At 44.5% G+C, this 18128-nt stretch overlaps 1 protein-coding gene across 1 annotated transcript in view; it reads left to right on the top strand.

The window, feature by feature from the left end:
* The window catches only part of DNAH2 (dynein axonemal heavy chain 2), a 2538822-nt gene that overhangs the window by 906896 nt on the left and 1613798 nt on the right, over window positions 1-18128 (top strand). Inside the window, exon 26 of the mRNA XM_086946066.1 lies at window positions 8964-9067. Within this exon, the coding sequence (XP_086802192.1) occupies window positions 8964-9067 (104 nt within the window). The remainder of the gene's footprint in view (window positions 1-8963; window positions 9068-18128) is intronic.

Here is an 18128-nt window from a genome sequence, read left to right as displayed (position 1 = left end):
CTTTTTAGGTTGGCAAGAATGTTGCTGTAGGTACTAGTCCTGGGGCATATGGAGGGGGTGTTCTATCAAGATAGGATGGAGCTTTTAAGGTGCTGGCTTTTGAAAGTAACCCCCCAGCTCTGCAGGTGTAGGGGCATAGTTTTTGGCCTGCTCTTAGCATCTTGTATTAGCACTTGGAGGTTGTTATGTCTGGGGTAGTATCGCACTTTCTTGGCATCACCCTGTCATTCCTCAAGCAAACCTCTCATTGTGTGTTTTCCTGGTGAGACTGTAGCAAATTACTGCAGTCGCTGCCTCCAAGCTTGCATCTACAGACACTCACACTGAGTATTTGGTCTCTGACAGGAGGTATTATAGAGTTTCTCCATTGAGGTGCATAATTGGGAAATCATTCTGCCACTGTCGTTGCCAAAAATACTTGCTCCCACATCTCCCTCCCTCTAGCTGTTAGGGACTTGTAGCTATCCTGGCTTCAACTCCAATCTAGCACCAGTGTGTACTGCAAGCCAACCCCTAATCTACAAGGCTCCAGAGTCTGTCGCCATGTCTCCTGCTGCCATCCTTGTCCACGCCCCCACTTAAGAGGTGCTTTATGCCTGTTTGCTTGGCCTCTGGTGTTCCTGACTCATGGTCAGGGCCTCTAGGGCACTCGTTTGCGTTTCCTAGTAAATTGTGTTTCCTGATCATTCCTGAAGTCAACACTGGAGGAGTTGGAGACTGGGGAGCAGACAGTGATCTTTTTGTTTCTAAAATTGTGCAGCGGTGCCGGAGGCACTGTCTATTCTCCAACTTTGTATCTTACATAGATTCAGATGCTTGAATTACTCCCCCGATTAAAGAACAGTGAGCAACCCAAAATACCGTTGAGGGCTTGGGTGATTAAGTAGAGAGGTATAGGTGCCTTCAAGGGAGTTTGTTTAAATAACAATTAGTGGTTCAAACTAACTCAATAGGATAATTTAATAATCCTTATAAGAAATGAATTCATCAAAAGTAGATTATTAGCTATATATAGCTACTATTTGATCAAAGCACATATACAACACATAGACAACAAACACAAAGGTGTATAAGAAAATAGAATTTATCAAGTGGTAAAAAAGGTAATTGATTTCACATACAGATATAGATAATTCAGAGTAGATTAGGTCTGCAGGTACAAAGAAGATATATTAATAAATGACTCAACAGAACCTAACAACACCTATCCAAAATCTAAGTAAATAAAACAGAACAAGGATGAGGTGAAAGTCGACGTTTCGGTCTCCTAGATAACACTTTCTGAGACCATCTTCAGGACTGGTGTCAATTGTATACTGTATGAGACCAAGTGTAATCTGAAATACAATTATATATAGTTACACATCAAAATGTGAAGATGGTCTCAGAAAGTGTTATCTAGGAGACCGGAACGTCGACTTTCACCTCATCCTTGTTCTGTTTTATTTACTTAGATTTTGGATAGGTGTTGTTAGGTTCTGTTGAGTCATTTATTAATATATCTTCTTTTTACCTGCAGACCTAATCTACTCTGAATTATCTATATCTGTATATGAAATCAATGACCTTTTTTACCACTTGATAAATTCTATTTTCTTATACACCTTTGTGCTTGTTGTCTATGTATTGTATATGTGTTTTGATCAAATAGTAGCTATATATATCTAATAATCTACTTTTGATGAATACATTTCTTATAAGGATTATTAAATTATCCTATTGAGTTAGTTTGAACCACTAATTGTTATTTAAACAAACTCCCTTGAAGGCACCTATACCTCTCTACTGAATTACTCCCCCAGCAGTAGTCTGGCATTCCTTGGTAATCAGCGTGTTCATACAAGTATCTCAATATAGCAGTTGACATTGAAAATAAAAGAAAAATTTCTGTAGAGCACAAATGGCCGATTCACCTAATTTTATGTTGTGAAGCTTAAACAATCAGGTGGAGGGACCCAGACTACCAACCCTGTTCAGAGTCCTCAGACTGTCAGATTTTCTACTGCATTGTATCAGGCAACAAGAAATCTTATGGTCGTTCTTTTGAAATTTATCTCTAGAAAAGACCTATATCTCACTCAGGTTAGCAGTGTATGCTTGTCTGTGCGCTGGAAAGGTGATGTAACTTTTCATCCAAGAACCCTCTGCAAATTATGTGAGGTCTGTGAGACAAGGAAGATCCTACTGAGGACCAACACAAAAAATGTTGTGGCTAGAATAAATGTTCCTGCCACAGGTACTTTCACTGAGCCTTGTACACCTCCCACCAAAAGCAATCTGTGCCTGCCTTGAAAGTGCAAAGTGCATTCCTCTGGCATGGCGAGGTTCCAGTAGTTGAATACAGAGCCCAGTCATCTTCAAGAATTCATCACTAGCTTCTGCAACTTACAACAAGTAAGGGAAAGAAATCTGCCATTTAAAACACACTGTCCACGATGATGACTAACATTATTTCAATAATGCAGAGTATGAAATCATTGACTACAATGAGGTCAACCACTTAGCATCTCGTTGACTAAGGTAGGTCTGCCACTGACATTGAAGACCCCATCATTGAGCAAGACACTGTCATTGACGAAGTCACCGTCATCAATGCCAGAGCATCTTCCACCTTCCACCTGTAAGTTAAATAGCATTAATTGTCCTGGTAGCAACTGCAATGACCCCAAACCTACCACCCATTTAATTGACAACAGATTATAACAGCATTGCCCCTGACAACAATTCGATGCATGCTACCTACTTTTGCAGCTTTTGCCACCAATATGCATCTTCCAGGAAATGCCTGCACACCTTTTGGACAATGTGTCCTCTGCATCTGTGCATGTGAAGGATACAGCAATCTTGGTAAGACAGCCAACATCACATATCTTAATATGTCAAAATGGTTTCTTAAGTTGCCTCCAAAGCAGAGCGACCTCATGACCCTGATATCCACTATGTATCTGCTGACTCAGAAGAGGAAGAAGCATTTGATTACAAAGAACCATAATATTATGGATGGCCCTTAGAGATGAAAATGTCACCAAGTTCAGGGACATTAATGGTTCAAGTACTCATGGATTTTTATAGCAGGTAACCTCCAGCTTGCCCAGTCCCCCGGGGTTCCAGTGGCAGACCCTGGAGTGCTCAAACCACTCATCCACTTGCTCTACCTCCTCCATCAAAAGTGTTTACACGTCCACCTTCTGATTTACCCGGACAGGATTTGAGTCAAAACATGCCTTCAAGTGCTGATCTTGAAGATGGTAATGGTGATGATGACAATGATCACCATCAATGAGACAATAATTCCAGGAATGACAAGCAATATTTCGAAAGATTGTGTTCCAGCTGAACAGCCCAGCCAAGACTCAGCTCCTACAGACTCTCCAGCAAATGATATTTAAGACTTCAACATTTTGGTTGACAGATTAGCACAAAATTTGAACTCGAACAAACATTTGGAAAATTAATCATTTTATTTTAAAGTAAACAATAAAAGTTCTTTTAGGACTGTCTGGGTCATCCTTAATTACATCTGGGAAGAAGACCTGTCATGCATTTGCAACCCAACTACAGGTTCCACTCTAATTTTGAGGCTGGCAAATATGGAAAATATGCAAGTCACCTGGCACAACTCGTGCGTGTCTTCTGAATCAAGTTAAAGCTGACTCCATTATATCAACTGCAGTGCAAAGTTACTCATGAATCCCTCATCTCCATGTAGTGTCCCTGGAAGCATAAAGAGCAAGACGTTTCTTACCCTGAGGAACAGAATTGGAGTCTCTGCTGCAATAGCAGTAAAAATATGATGGGTAGCTCTAAAATTATATCGCTCTAAAAACATCGACAAACTCTCAGACATTTGTCAAGCTCAAACAAAGTACATATTAAGAGAAGCAGAAAAAAACTTAATCCACCTAATAGATGCATCACTGGCTGCTTCTAAAACCAGTTTCAATCAGAGGGCAACGGGATCCATCTTGGCTGGCTAGGTAGCACTACATTTTGTTTTGAGGTCTAGTGCATGATGCACAACTTTCCATGTACAGGCAAGCATTTGTTTGACAAACATTATGATGACGCCTTGCAGGCCATAAAGACGGACATGGTAGTCTCTTTAGGAGTAATAAAGATACAGATGAGGCAAGGCTATTTTTATTATATAAGACAAGTACAATCAGAGTTCCTTGAAGCCAGGACCTTCCACAACTTGTTGTCCCTGCAGACATGGGATACAATCCCAAAAATCAACCTGCTGCTCAATATTGAAGATGACCATTAGGAGAAAGACAGCAACGTAAGCAGAGGGGCTCTGCAAACACCAAAGGCCAGGACAGTATTCAAATGTAACTAACTTTCCTGATAGCCTGTGGTCACCAGTAGATAGTTACTGTTAGGACCATGCTACCACCGGAAAAGCATTTTTTGTTTTGCCAATAACTTTGGTACCTCTTGACGAATCTTCACGAAATCTTTGAAACCTTTCCCCTTTTAGGTTTAGCTGCTGTGTTGAAAGTTTTGGGGTGATCCGTCAAGCAGGGGCCAAGGAAAAGAGGGTGGTCCCAAAACAAATTTTCCCTATGCATTTTCTCATAGGGAATTTGAAGACGACTACAGCCCGAACCGCTGAGGGAATTGTACCAACTTTGGCAGAAAGCTAGATGTTGGTCTAAGAAGTGTTTTCATGTGATTTGGTGTAAATCCACTCAGTAGTCTTAGAGATATTTAAGTTTTAAAATATAGATATCTGGCTACGCGAGTCCTTGCAGTGGACTCGCTGATCCTACTGAAATTTGATTGGCTGCCAACACTTCAACCAGGAAATGTTGGCAGCCATCTTGGGACAGCTTAAAGCTGAGTCTTACAAAAAGAGTAAAAAATAAGGAAAAGGGGGCAGGGGTAGGAATGCTTTGACCTCCCAGATATGGGCAATAAAAAGAGATACATTTTGCCACATATTTGCAGATAAATCCGCATATTCGCTGCAAAATTGAAAAAATAAAACAACTTGCTTTGTTTAAAGAAAGCCCCGGGATGGACCATATCCCAGGGGCTTATGAAAAATAAAGGAGGAAGGCACATGAGGCTCCCCTCCTAGGGTTTAATGAAATCCCAGAGACCCCCACCGCCCAAGGGATTTTGTTTTAAATTATGCGGGGAGTGCCTGCACAGCATCCCCACACCCCTGGGACCCCCCCCCCCCCCCCCTCGGGCTTCTTTACCTATTAAATAGGGGGACCTCTCGGACCCCAGCCCCAGGGACCGCCTCCTCCCTTGGGCTCTTGTGACATTAAATGCAGAGGGGGCGCACAGACCCTCCCGCAGCCCCGGGAGCCACCACCTCCCTGGTGTAAATTGTAAAAAAAGGTGGCGCGCGCGGCCCCTTCCTCCTGCAGCCTGCTATGTACCGGGGTGCCCACCCCCCGGACATAGCTGTTTGCTATGGCTTATACCATAGCAAACTGTGCTCCGCTTTGAGCAGGCAAGAGCATTTTGCTCTTGCTTGCTCAAAGTGGAGCACATTTGCTTTGAAAGAGAGGGAGCTGCTTGTTAGCAGCTCCCTCTCTGTCAAAGCAATGCAGGCTCCCGCAGGAGGTGGGGAGCCCGCAGGGACCACATTTTAAAAATGACCTGCAAGTCGACAGAGGCCCCACCCTCTTTCTCCACCACTCTGAAAACACACCTCCTGACACACTGCTGGTTGGGGGATAACAAACCCATGGCTGTTGAGGGTCCCTGGGGGCTAATAAGCACTCCTGTTACTTCCAGTAGGGACCACACAGCAGGATTGCTGAGAGGTCGTCAGAGGCAACACCCTCTTTATCCACTACTCTGCAATGCACCTCCTGGCGCACTGCTGGTTGGGGGATGAAGTCCCCTTGGCTCCAGAGGGTCCTTGGGGCCAACTACCCCTCCTGTTACCTCCAGTAAGTCCCACACTGTGGGATTGAAGAGAGGTCTTCAGAGGCCACACCTCCTTCTTCTACCACTCTGCAAACACGCCTCCTGGTGACCTGCTGGTTGGGGGATTAAGGCCCCTTGGCTCCAGAATGTCCTTGGGGGCCACCTACCCCTCCTGTTATCTCCAGTAGGTTCCAGAGAGCATGATTGCTGTGAGGACTTCAGAGGCCATACCTTTCTCCACCACTCTGCAACGTGACTACCAGTTAAAAAACATAGAAATTCACTGAAAAAACAAAAGGTCGTTATAGTTAGGCTCAGATTCCCCTTGTACAAAACCAGTGAAATTCAGCTCTTATTGTTACCTGAGCTAACTATAACTTACGCCCCCACAATGCACTGCTTATGACCTCACATATTACATCACTCATGATATGGTCAGTGACATCACAGATCACATGACTGGGTCCAGGCCTAATAACCTGCCCCATATTTGTTTGTAAAAAAAAAAAGAGAGCGATTAGTAATAATTCCTGGTGCCTAGTGGGCCTTCTCACACCATAGAGAGGGGTTCATTGGAGTAAAACATCAAACCTGCCCCCCTGATGGTGCAACTCACTGTTCCACCCTTTAGGGGTGGGGATCTAGTGAGTGCCTGAGCAGGCAGCCCCCACCCTATATGTTTTGTAAAGAAAAATAAAGATACCTTGTGTCTAGTTTGCTTACTGTACCTCCAGGGAGACAAATTAGGAACAAGGCTCACCACTCCGGAGGGAGGCAGATACCTGTTGGGCACTTTAATGGTGGGGTTATGGCCCGATGCCTGGGTGGGCCTTTCCACCCACTTATATTTTTTAAGATAATTCCAGGTGTCTAGTGGGCTTTCTGCCCCTGGGGGACACTTGAGGATAAAGCCTTTATTGTGCTTCCTGTGAGGGCAGAAATACTGTTGTGAGTGTTAGGGAGTGAGGGCATAGCCCATCCCAAGACAAGCCACCCCACCCATTTTTTTAAAATAAGAAACTATTATATGCTGTGCAGAGGGCTTTCTGACCCCTCCGTACCACTCCCCTGGGAGGGGCAGATTGGGGCCAAAGTCTTCATTTCATCAGGAGGTGGGAGTCAGAAAGTCTGTAGGTATCTAGGAGATGGGGGCACAGCCCAATGTCATGGTTGGCTACCTCTACCTTTTATTTTGTTAGACCCTGATGATTGTCCGCTTTCTTTCCCTCGTATGGGACAGTCTGGGGGTAGAACACAGTTGCTCGACAGGGAGGCAGAAAGACTAAATGGCCTATTTTTTATGGTGGAGGGCACTTGCCCTTGTCTTGCGGGATACTCTCCCTTCCCTGATGTCTAGTGGGTGGATCTTTGCTTTGGGATTCCCTCCTGTGATGATCACCAAGCAAGGATACATAGGGGTTATGATGCGTTTCAAAAGGGGAGGTTTATTCCTCTCCAACAATACCTATCCTTTCAAAATAAATGTTGGGGGCTGAGGTATGCCCCGAACAACAATAGAAGTGAAAGGAGCTGAAGCTGAAAGGCTTGGGCGGCTTTTGCTTTCACTTTGATGACATCAGTGCGCTAAGCACACTGATCATTACTAAAATAACAGAAAAAACTCTCAGGCTGAAGGGGAAGCTCTCCCTCTTTAGCTCATAAAGTTTTTTTAAACCTCTAGAACGTAATGAATATGTCATTAGCACCTGAGCGATAGTGCAAAGCACATGTGTAGCATGTCCATAGCACACAAAAGCATATGAATCTATGACGTATGGAATGCTGAAGAAGCAAAAGTTACCTGTAAGTGTAGTTCTTCATTACAGGTATCTTTCATAGATTCCCATACGCCCACCCTGTTTTCCATTCATTAGGCTACCGGTAGTTTCTTCAGATGGGCTTTGAAAATCTGACATTTAGTACCTCTGAGGAGGGTTAAAACACAGAGCTCCTCCACCTCACTGGCCAGGGTACAGGTATACACTGGTTTGATGTTGCTGTAACAGATCTATAGGTGTCCTAAATTAAGTTATGCAGGTGCTGCCTTATACAGTGTTAGAAAACTGGTCCGATGATGCCTCTGAGGAGGTTAAGAACTCTGGGCCACTCTACCTGATTGGTTTGATTTCTGCCATAAAAAGAGGTGGATGGTCTACTTGTGGTCTCTGGTTGTTTTGTTTTCCATGTATATTTAGTGTCAGTTGTTGTGTTTCAAATACTGCTAAGTTAAGATTGACCACCAAGGGTTTGCAGACTGATGTCAGGGAATAATTCAATCTGTGAATCTGTGAAAGATACCAATACTGAATGAAGAACTGTAGTTACAGGTTAATAGATCCTACTTCTGATGCGCTGTGCCTCTAGCATCAGACTTTGCTGCCATAACAAACCCCTAGCCATAGATATGCATTCTTCAGGAAGATTTCTTTTATTTAGGCATATAGTAGACCTCCCCCCCCCCCCCCAACAAATTATGGTGACTCATCATATTTCAGCAACGGCCACAAGAAGCATCCCATATCAGAGTCCAATGTTCAAGAGGACAGCAGGACAAGAGGAATATACAAGAGAACGAGATAAGTCAGCAGAGTTAGCTTTTTCATGTTACACTGCTTTATTGTGGTTAGTAGCTTTGGGAGATCTACCTATATGTTGAGGAGGGACATATACTAGGAGCAGAAAAAAAACGCAAGCAAGTGTTATGGTGACTCACGAATAACTCCGCCTGTGAGGAACATTCATAATAAGCACCTCCTACCTACACTAAGCAAAGGGTTCCTCGTTGTGATTGGAGGTGCAGCCACAAGTAATGAACTGGTGGAACGCGGAAGAGCAGCAAGCTTTTCCAACAAAGTACCTGACACCACTTCCGTTGTCTGAACTCCAAGCACAATCTTTCTTTTTAAGTGGAGTGATACCTGTTCCAAAATGTCAAAACTTTCTATGTGTAAATATCGAATATTACAGGGAAAAAGCCATTTTTTTCTTAGGTAGCCTATGTTGCCATATTTCTGAACTAAAATCTTTGTAGTGCATTGTTTGGTCCGAATCTGTTTACATTTTCCATTTTAAAGGAAAAGAACTGGGAAGTGGTGGAGACATCAAAGAACAAGATAGATCAGTTTAAAAGGACAATGCCCCTCATTGCAGCCCTGAGAAACCCAGCATTGCGAGAAAGGTATGTGACGAATATTAATGAACAAAAAACATTGGTAAGTGCCTCAGTATTCTAAAAGATTACAGTGTTTTGTAGTCATTTAGTTACAGCTAGAGCTTAATGTCCTGGATCTAATTCTTTAAAATATTCTTGTGAAATGGATTTAAAATATTCAATCACGTATTTACCTGATATCATCATACTTTTAATTGCATTTCCCTTTTGTAACATTTCCCTGATTATTATATGTAGATTCTGATAGATACTGCTGCTCCTGCTACTAGAATATTCCCCTGGAAGGGGGAACAAGGGAACCCTACTCACTGGGAGCCTGGGTGTCGAGTTTAAGAAGGAAAACAACGGCTCCTGTGGGATAATACAAAAAGACTCTTGATAGAAATAACGCAAAATGGCAATATGGGGTGTGGACTGGGTGTCAAAAAAAGAATCTGTCTACACACATATCTGGTATGATATTTCATTACATTGTTTATATAGACATAAGGAAAACTTAATATAATATACATACAAAAATATCACACAGCACTAGAAAATTCCCCAACCCCTAGCCTGTATCCAGAAGCTTTCACAGGAGTGCTCCTTCGCGCCTTCAAGTTCCTTTATCCAGCTTCGCGTTGGCCTCACTCCATCCTGGATGTGACAGAGCCACATACAGATCCGGAGCACCGCTCCTGTTTTCTATGGTGATGAATCCTTTCAAAATTCTCTTTTCGAGTGTGCAAGTGAACAATGTCCCTGCTTTAGGGAAAATATAAGGCGCTGAATACCAAAAGAAGTCTGGGATCTTGTGCAAGTCCCACTCCTGCTCCATGTTGAGGGTACAAACCCGTTCCTACTCTTGATGATTCTTCATTGACAGGTCTTCTTCAGGGTTGAAGTCAATAGTACGTCCAAATTAAAAATCGAAGAAGCATAGGAAGTTGAAGTGGGACTCGCCTCCATCCCACCACTCTCTGTGTAAAGAGAAGTCAAGAGGGCAGCAAGGTGCCAATTGATTTCACTCACGATTCCCACTTAAGGAGCTGATTCCACAACTCGTCCCCGACACCCTAAATTTCCTTGGCCGTCAGCAATGCTGCAGCTTGTCAAGGCCTTTAAGGTGGCCATACTGCATATTCCGGCTCTCTCTGGATCTCTCAGGCCCCAATGATCCGTAGGGACCTATAGTTAGGTTCCTGTCAGCTTGTCTGCCTTCAGCACTTTCAGTACCCTTTGAACCTGCCTTGGGTTCTGCACTGACTCCGGTGCCGACTTCCACTCTGGCTCCAAGACCTGCGTTGGTAGCTTTTTCATCGACACCAGGCAGAACTTTGTTGGTGCCAGAGATCAAGCCCCTACCAACCCCAACTGAGATTGCACTGTGACTGTACTCCAGTACAACTGGTTCCTGTACATTCTAACTCACACAAAAAACACTTCCTCTACCAGAGAGCCTTCCTCGGAGGCTCCATCATGCGTTTAGCTTGTATTCCTTCCAGAATTTGCCATCACCTGGCAATGATGATAGGGACGATTAACCCACACATTCTGATGAAAATAGTGTATACATTGATTTTCAGGAGACCAGCGGGCTTGATACTTCCCCTGATATTGGGTTAATTTCACTCTTTGGAGCCTTGGTGAGGAGAGAGCTTCATTTGCCATTGTGATTAGAAGTGCGGAAGGGGGCCTAGACCTACAGCTTCTTTCTGTTGAAGTCAAGACAAATGTACTTACTTAGGTTCTGCACCCTGAGCCATCCTTATCGGAGAACTTACTTTCATTTAATCAAGGCCTGACTGACACTTATAGGCACTTGGGTTAAGCCTTGCTGTTGCACATCAGTGAACAGGCAAGTGGCCAAACACCACAAACCGGCACTTGGGAACCTTGTTTTTTAAAAAAAAGTTTTTTATTAACTTTGTTCAAAAGACTATACATTACAGAAATTGCATTTACTTATACATTATCATGTTACATCATCACATAACTTTTGTACAAGAGAGGTTCGAGATTGTTTGCCTCCAGTGGGTAAAGTGGCACCTATTCAATATGAGACATATATTTTCAAACAATGAACTCAGACATGGTCAATCAGAACTGCCCTCCACCCTTTCTGAGCATGGCTGGTGCATCTCACCCATCCCCCACAGTTTCCCTCTGCTTACGCCATGATGCCCATATTTTCTCCAATTTTTTAGCGCACCTGCTGCTTTTATACACTGTCTCTTCAGCTCGCTGGCACCAGTCTAGTTCTCTTTCCCACTCTCCCAGTGATGGTGGTGAGGTCGCCCCCCACCTCCTTGCAATGTTTCTTTTGGCAATCCCCGCTGCGAGGGCCAGCCAGATGACTGTGTGCCTGGGGCAGTCAATTTCCCCACGATCATCAAAAGGAGCCATTTCGCATCCATTAGCACTGACACCACGGATACCTAAGACAGTGTTCCTGTGACTCTCTGCCAGAACCGGGCTACCTTCTGACACTCCCATAAGATGTGGAAGAAAGACCTTCCTGTTGGCATCCCCTTGCCCATTGTGGTATTTGTACCCTGCCCCATTTGTGTAGGAGTGTTCGGGGATAATGGGAACAATGGAGTATTTTGACCTTCACCAGCCTAAATCTTGTCTGGATAGCAATTTCTCTGAGGCTCTGTATTGCCTCCAGCCACTCCTTGTCCTCTATGTTTCCATGGTTGTCTACCCATGTGGCCCGTAAGGTTGCCAGGGGGTCTAGTATGTTGTTTATTAGTTTACAATAACCTCCCTGGATATGTCCCTGTTGGGCATGCATCAACCTCAAATAGTGGTATCTCTGCATCTGGTTTAAATTATATTTTTGCTGTAAGTCTTCGAAAGAGAGGTGGGTCCCACCCCGCCACACGTCACCCAGATGCTCAATACCTATCGATTGCCAACCACTGAAGCCCATTAATGAGGCTATCTCTCTCAGAGGGTCCCCCACCCACAATGGGGTCCTACTAGTCAGTCTCCCCTTCTACCGCATTGCCTCCATCGTCTTTCTTATCTAATGCATTGTCCATGTCTGTCTTGTGTTTTTTATGAATTTTTATGATGCTGTTGTCTAAATAATTGAATATCCTTACACAAAATAATTTACAATTATGAAATTCAATTTAAAAAGAATATTTACAAAATAAGCATTTTTGACTTATAAAGATTTAATAACTTTTCTATCAATTTGGTGATTAGTCCTTCCTCTGTGGGCATGTTCCATTGTTCTTTGGTTATTTAATTAGTTTAGTTTATCTAGTGTTGCTTTCTAACTTAGCTATAGACCTTTCCCAAACACATTGTATCTCCCTATGTATAGCAAGTTCATTAGTATATAGGGGTCCCCTATAACAGTCTCCCCTGCCAAACCAGGAATCTGTTTGCCTCTCGCCAGCAGGCTACTACCACCCCGTGTGCGCCTGCCATTCCGGACAGCAACCTGGATTTTCTTATGCAGCATCCTGCAATGTACATCTTAAATTGTTTCCCACAAGTTCTCCAGAGAGAGTCAAAAAGGATTTAGTCATTCAAAAAGCAAATGTTCTCTTTGACCAGATTGGCATTATGGTCAGTCAGTGCAGTCTGCCTGTTAGGATGTTATGTACATTCCCGGTGGGACATGGCCAGCAAGAACTTGCTAACAGTCCTGGAGGGGTTTCGGGCCTCTTTGGCTCAGATTACTCAGGATGGCCAAGATGAAGCTGTCCTTGACACTACAGATTGCTTGGTGCGAGCGGTTTGCATTGGAGGTCCCTTATGGCAAGAAGGCAGACTCTGCCCTCCTGTGCTTTAAGGAACGCACAACCTTGGTGCAGTCCGTGGCCCCTTCCACCACTGCTCGCCCGTTTCCCCATCAGTCTTGCTCCTGCAGATGTTACTTAAGAGGACTGGCATAAAGACAACATCGGGCCCGACAAACACTGTCACTTTGTGGCCAGGGATCAAGCAGACACCAGGGACAATGCTATTCTTGGTTCCCCTCCCCTGGGGCACTTTACTTTGTTCTTAGTGGCACACAACCACCCTGTGTTGGACAGAATCAGACATTTTCCATCAGGATGCCAGTCCTAAACATCCTCCAGATGGATCCTCCAGATTGTTCAGCAGGGTTATGCCCTTCCGTTTCTCTGTGATCAACCATACCTTTCTCCCACATCAGAGCAGCTTTCAGAGGAGCTCCTTTCCATCTTGCTCTAATAGGTGCAGGCTGTAGGGGGCTGGCTGAGAATATGGTGTACACCTATTGGCGAGGCACCCCTCACTGAGTCCAGGTAACCCTTAGTGATAGTAGAAGTGGACCCTGAAAACCAAAGGTCTCAAGGGGTAGGTGTGGAGAGCAGCTTAGGCTTATTCAGGAGGGTGTAAAGCAGATGCATGACCACACAGTCAGTCAGTGAAGCATACACAAGAAAGAACCACACCAGTGTTAGAAAAATAAATTTTATTTACTATACACCCACACTAAAACTACTTTAGCATATCTCCTGCCAGACATATCAATACACACTAAAATATACTTCAAAATAGGTTAAGTAAAGCACATAAAACATGTGGGCCCTTATGAGGGGGAACCCGTATACTAAGAAAATGGACTGCAAGGTGAGTACCAACCCAAGGCTACCACCCAAGGAACTAGGGACCAGGGGGAGCACGGAACAACCACAGATAAATAACTGTGTGTTGCTAGGCGCCAGTGTGCAGAGGTGATACCCCGGGTCAGTGTCCTGAGGATAAAGTAGGGAAGTCGCAGTTGGAGTTTTATGAATTCAGGACCCTTCCCAGAGGAAATACTTTGGAAACAGGAAGGCTGGAGGTCTCCCCCACCGTTGGATACTCCGAGAAACAGGATAATTTTTACTGTTTAAAATGGTCCGAAATTAGAGATCTGTTAAGTAGCACCTCCTATTGTTTTGTGCTCTGATTCTGAGGTTGTGAAAGAATTAATCAAGCAACTAATGTTGACCCGAAGTGGTGACGCCTTTATGTTGCTCCATCACTTCTAAGTACCCAGGAGCTTTGCTATGAAAACCTCTGGATCCAATCTGGTGCTGGGAAATATATTAAAGATGAGGAATCTCTGGTTAGGTAGAGTATCTACCTCAAATAGCATTACTGAAGGTAAGTAACTTGTTCTTCTGATGTATCCATCTGCTAGTGGATTCCTCACCTTTTGAATTACCCCATGCGTAGCATTCCAGAGAAACTTTTCTTCATAGCTCTCCCACGTCGCCAAGGACGTCACATTGGACCGGCTCCGCTCGCGACCCCACGCAACTTAATCAGAGCCATAAGAAGACCTCGTCAGCGTTCTGACGTAAGTTCCCTTTTTTCCGCACAGCCAACGCGTAACGGTTTTTTCCAGGGCTCTCCATTTCTGAGAGTTCCATTGTTGCAGGTTATCCAGTATTGGAGTATCTTTCACATTAAGATCTCGGCTAACAGCGCCTTCCTCAACCTGAAGCTACTAAACAAAATAAAACCTTTCAGTCCGCCCAAAGATCTCAAACAAGCCTCCCAATAATTGGTGCTGTCAAGATTAGAATATGGAAACGCAGTCCTCTCTGGAATAGCTAAAACGCATCTTGCTCCTCTAAAAACAACTCTCAATGCGGCTGCCAGAATGGTCACCAGAATAAAGAAATTTGATCACATCTCTACTGCACTCAAAGAACTCAAGTGGCTGACGCAAGGGGATATTCACAAGGTGAGGAATCCACAGGCAGATACTGTATCGACCAGAAAAAGCTTAACCAAATGTAAGTAACTTGTTCAACAGGAACCTCAGAAGCACAAACACCCTACTTCTCATCTCGCTAAAATCCTAAAAACAAAAAAGCGGCCAGGTCCTTTGCCGGAAATGCGCCCAAAATCTGAAACTCAATCCCCCCCACATCAGAACTATTCCCTCCTTCGCTAAATTCAAAAGTCAGCTCAAAATCCTTTTCCTCGATCGATCCCTAGCGAACAGATAGGAGCAGTCGGAGTGCTGAAATTGGCACCTCACTCCTCTCTGATGTGGTGTTAACAAGACCCTGAAATGGAACTCTTCATCATTGACATTAGTATTACTCTTATTCGGAATTGCTCGCTTTATTATACTATGTTCTGCTCTGTTTTGTTCTGCTCTGTAACTGATGTGAAGCGCTCCGATACCCTCCGGTCATGCTAGCGCTATATAAAACTTCTAAAATAAAAATAAAATAAAACATGCCTGAATCATTCTCTGTCATTGAGATGGGATTTCCACTGTAAAATATACAAGCAGTGCTATAAAAGTTTCTTAGGCTATAATGACCTTAAGCCAAGTCAATAGTAGCCTCTCTGTGTTTTTTAAAAAAGGGCCTAATGTTGGAACCCAGCCAATCAGCTGTCCGCAACCTCTAGAACACTCTCAACAAAGGCAGATTCTCTCCGATTTTTACCACATGTCATGTGGAAGGGAGTCTCCTGGAATGCTACTCAGTTTTCTACAACTTTTACCAAGCTTGGCATCATGTCAGACAAGAAAGGTCTTGTCTTCCCATGTAAGACCTGTGGCAAGAAAAGAATCCATGTGGAGGATCCACATAAGGAGTGTATTTACAGCCTTTACCCAAGGCATGAGGTTAGAGAATGCAAAATTTGCTGCATCTTTTAATCTAAAACCCTCAAGGACAGCAAGGGAAGGTTGTTGCTGTGGCTTCTGACCACTAAACATGAGATGCATTCTTCGGATGAGGAGTGTGAGAGATCCACCACCTCTCATAAAAGGGCCTGATCTAAAGACAGTTCCTCAGGTGAAGGTATGAAGCATCATAAGCCTTCCCAGGACACCAAGAGTTCAAGAAAGTACAAGGGAGCTAAACACTCCTCTGAACCGGCGTTGTCTGGTCTTTCTACGCCGTCTAGAAGGGAGGGATTTCGTCCAAGAGCCTCCTCCTAGGATCCTGTGGGAAAGAAATTCTTAAAAAACCATAGTCGATTACGTTCCCTCACTCGTCAAAGACAATGAGTATTACATTGTCGATGCCGTCGTGGATAGCAGCAATGACGACGACTGCAATCCAGGCTCCGATAATGTCTACTAGAGCGTCGACGACGAGATCTCCATTGTCGTCGAAGACCGTCGACACTCCCCCGTCAACTAAGACACCGTCAACTAAGATCCCCTAGGCAAAGATCCTTTCAGCGACCACATTGACAAGTGTCCTGTCGATGACGACTACTCTTCTGTCGATGACGACACCATTGACAATGGAATTTTCTTTCCCGGTTATGTATGCACCATCGAAACCACAGTTGACGAGGGTTGCCCAGGCCTCCAGAGTCACCAAGACTTTCCTACGACCAACCATGCAGGAATTCAGTAAGATTTTGCCTTTACTTCCATTGCGTCTGCTGGAGTGTTACGTGGAAGATGATGAAGATAATGATGATGATGGTCTTTATGGTGTGGCTTACAGTCCATCTGAGCTCCACGTAAAATGTCAGGACGATGAGGATAAGGAAAACCATGACAGTTCGCAATACTGTCATCAGGGATATATGGCTCTACATTAACGTTACCTTGCATATGATTTTCAACCAGAGCCGCGCCCCAGGGACATGGCTCATCTGCCATGTCACTGACACAGGATCTGCAGGCTATGTTGGCGGGTTACCGGCAGCCGTTCTTGCCGCAGCAGAATCAACCAGACAGGCCGGTACCTCAATCAGATCCTCCAGGTACACCAGCCACTCAGCCGTCAAACAACCTGTAGAATCTCCTGACCCTGGACCAACTGACCCTGGAGCACCGGATACCTTCTCTTCGGATGAAGATAGAGAGGAAGGTACGCTGCCAGATCCAATCTCTGCTCAGGATCCTTGGGACAAATACATCATACCAACTCCCTCCCATCCTCTGCACATCCCATCAGATCTCCTCCGGGAGGATATTGAAGGATTTCATAACTTAATGCAGAGGGCAGCCTACAGGTTTCATCTGCCTATTACAGTCAAGCAGACCAAATGTTTTTATATGATTTTCAAGAGGACACCAGAAATTGGTATGCTCCATACCAATTATAGATCATATATGGCAGGAAGGCATCAAAATTATGAAGACTCCTGCACCCATACCACTGGTGCTACCTCGTATTGAGAAGAAATATAGGGAGCCAGAGGGCTCTCTGTTTTGGCCTCATTGGGCACCCTAATCCGGACTCAGTCATTTCTCAAGCGGCTCAAAGGAATTCCTAAAACCAGTCTACCCCTATTACCACTCCTCCTGGAATGGCACAGGATGGACATTTTAGGTAAATGTTTCTCTTCCATGGCTGCAGTTACAATCAGGGTAGCGAATGCATTAGCCATTATTGGCCTCTACGACCGCTAGATGTGGGCTAATGGCAGGTTTAATCAACCTTATACCTGATGACAAGAGGCGAGGAAGATACTTTTGGAAGGAGAGCGTGCAGCTTCAGAAACAATTGACTGCGCCCTTGATGTGGCTAACACTAGCTTTTGGCAACTGGCAGGAGCTGCTGTGCTCAGACGACAAGGATGGGTGAAAGCAACCACCTTTAGACTTGAGGTGCGGCTGAAGGTCTTGGATATGGCTTTGAATGGTGACTCCCTATACGGAAAGCACATTGATGAGGCATTATTGGCGATTAAGAATGACACGGACACCGCAAAGATGTTGGGCACGTTGCAATAGAGAAAGGTTCCTTTCAGAGGGGCTAGAGGACGAGGCTTTGCCCCATACAAGGGAGATTATCATAGGGCTCAGCAGTATCAGCCATACCAATCACAATACTGGCAGTCCTAAAATCCTCCATCTTACAGTCAGTCTTCTACAGCTGGTTTCTCTCGCCTGGGAGGACACAAATGAATGCTTTAACAAGGTTGTGACTCGAATAGGAAGCAGTGATCACGCCCGGGTATCAGCTTCCCTCCCTTCTCAACTTATGGGTGTGAAGATTTCCAGCTACATCTACCAGTGTCGTAAAATAACTACAGATCTCTGGGTGTTGGAACTTGTCACCTATGGTCATACTCTAGAATTCTCTCCACGCCCGCTGACTACTCCACCCAAGGGTGCCCCCCA

This window comes from Lissotriton vulgaris, chromosome 12, assembly GCF_964263255.1.
Source record: "Lissotriton vulgaris chromosome 12, aLisVul1.2, whole genome shotgun sequence".
In the NCBI taxonomy this organism is placed as follows: Eukaryota; Metazoa; Chordata; class Amphibia; order Caudata; family Salamandridae; genus Lissotriton; species Lissotriton vulgaris.
Note: the sequence above shows the minus strand (reverse complement) of the source record. Positions and strands in the feature narration are given on the sequence as shown.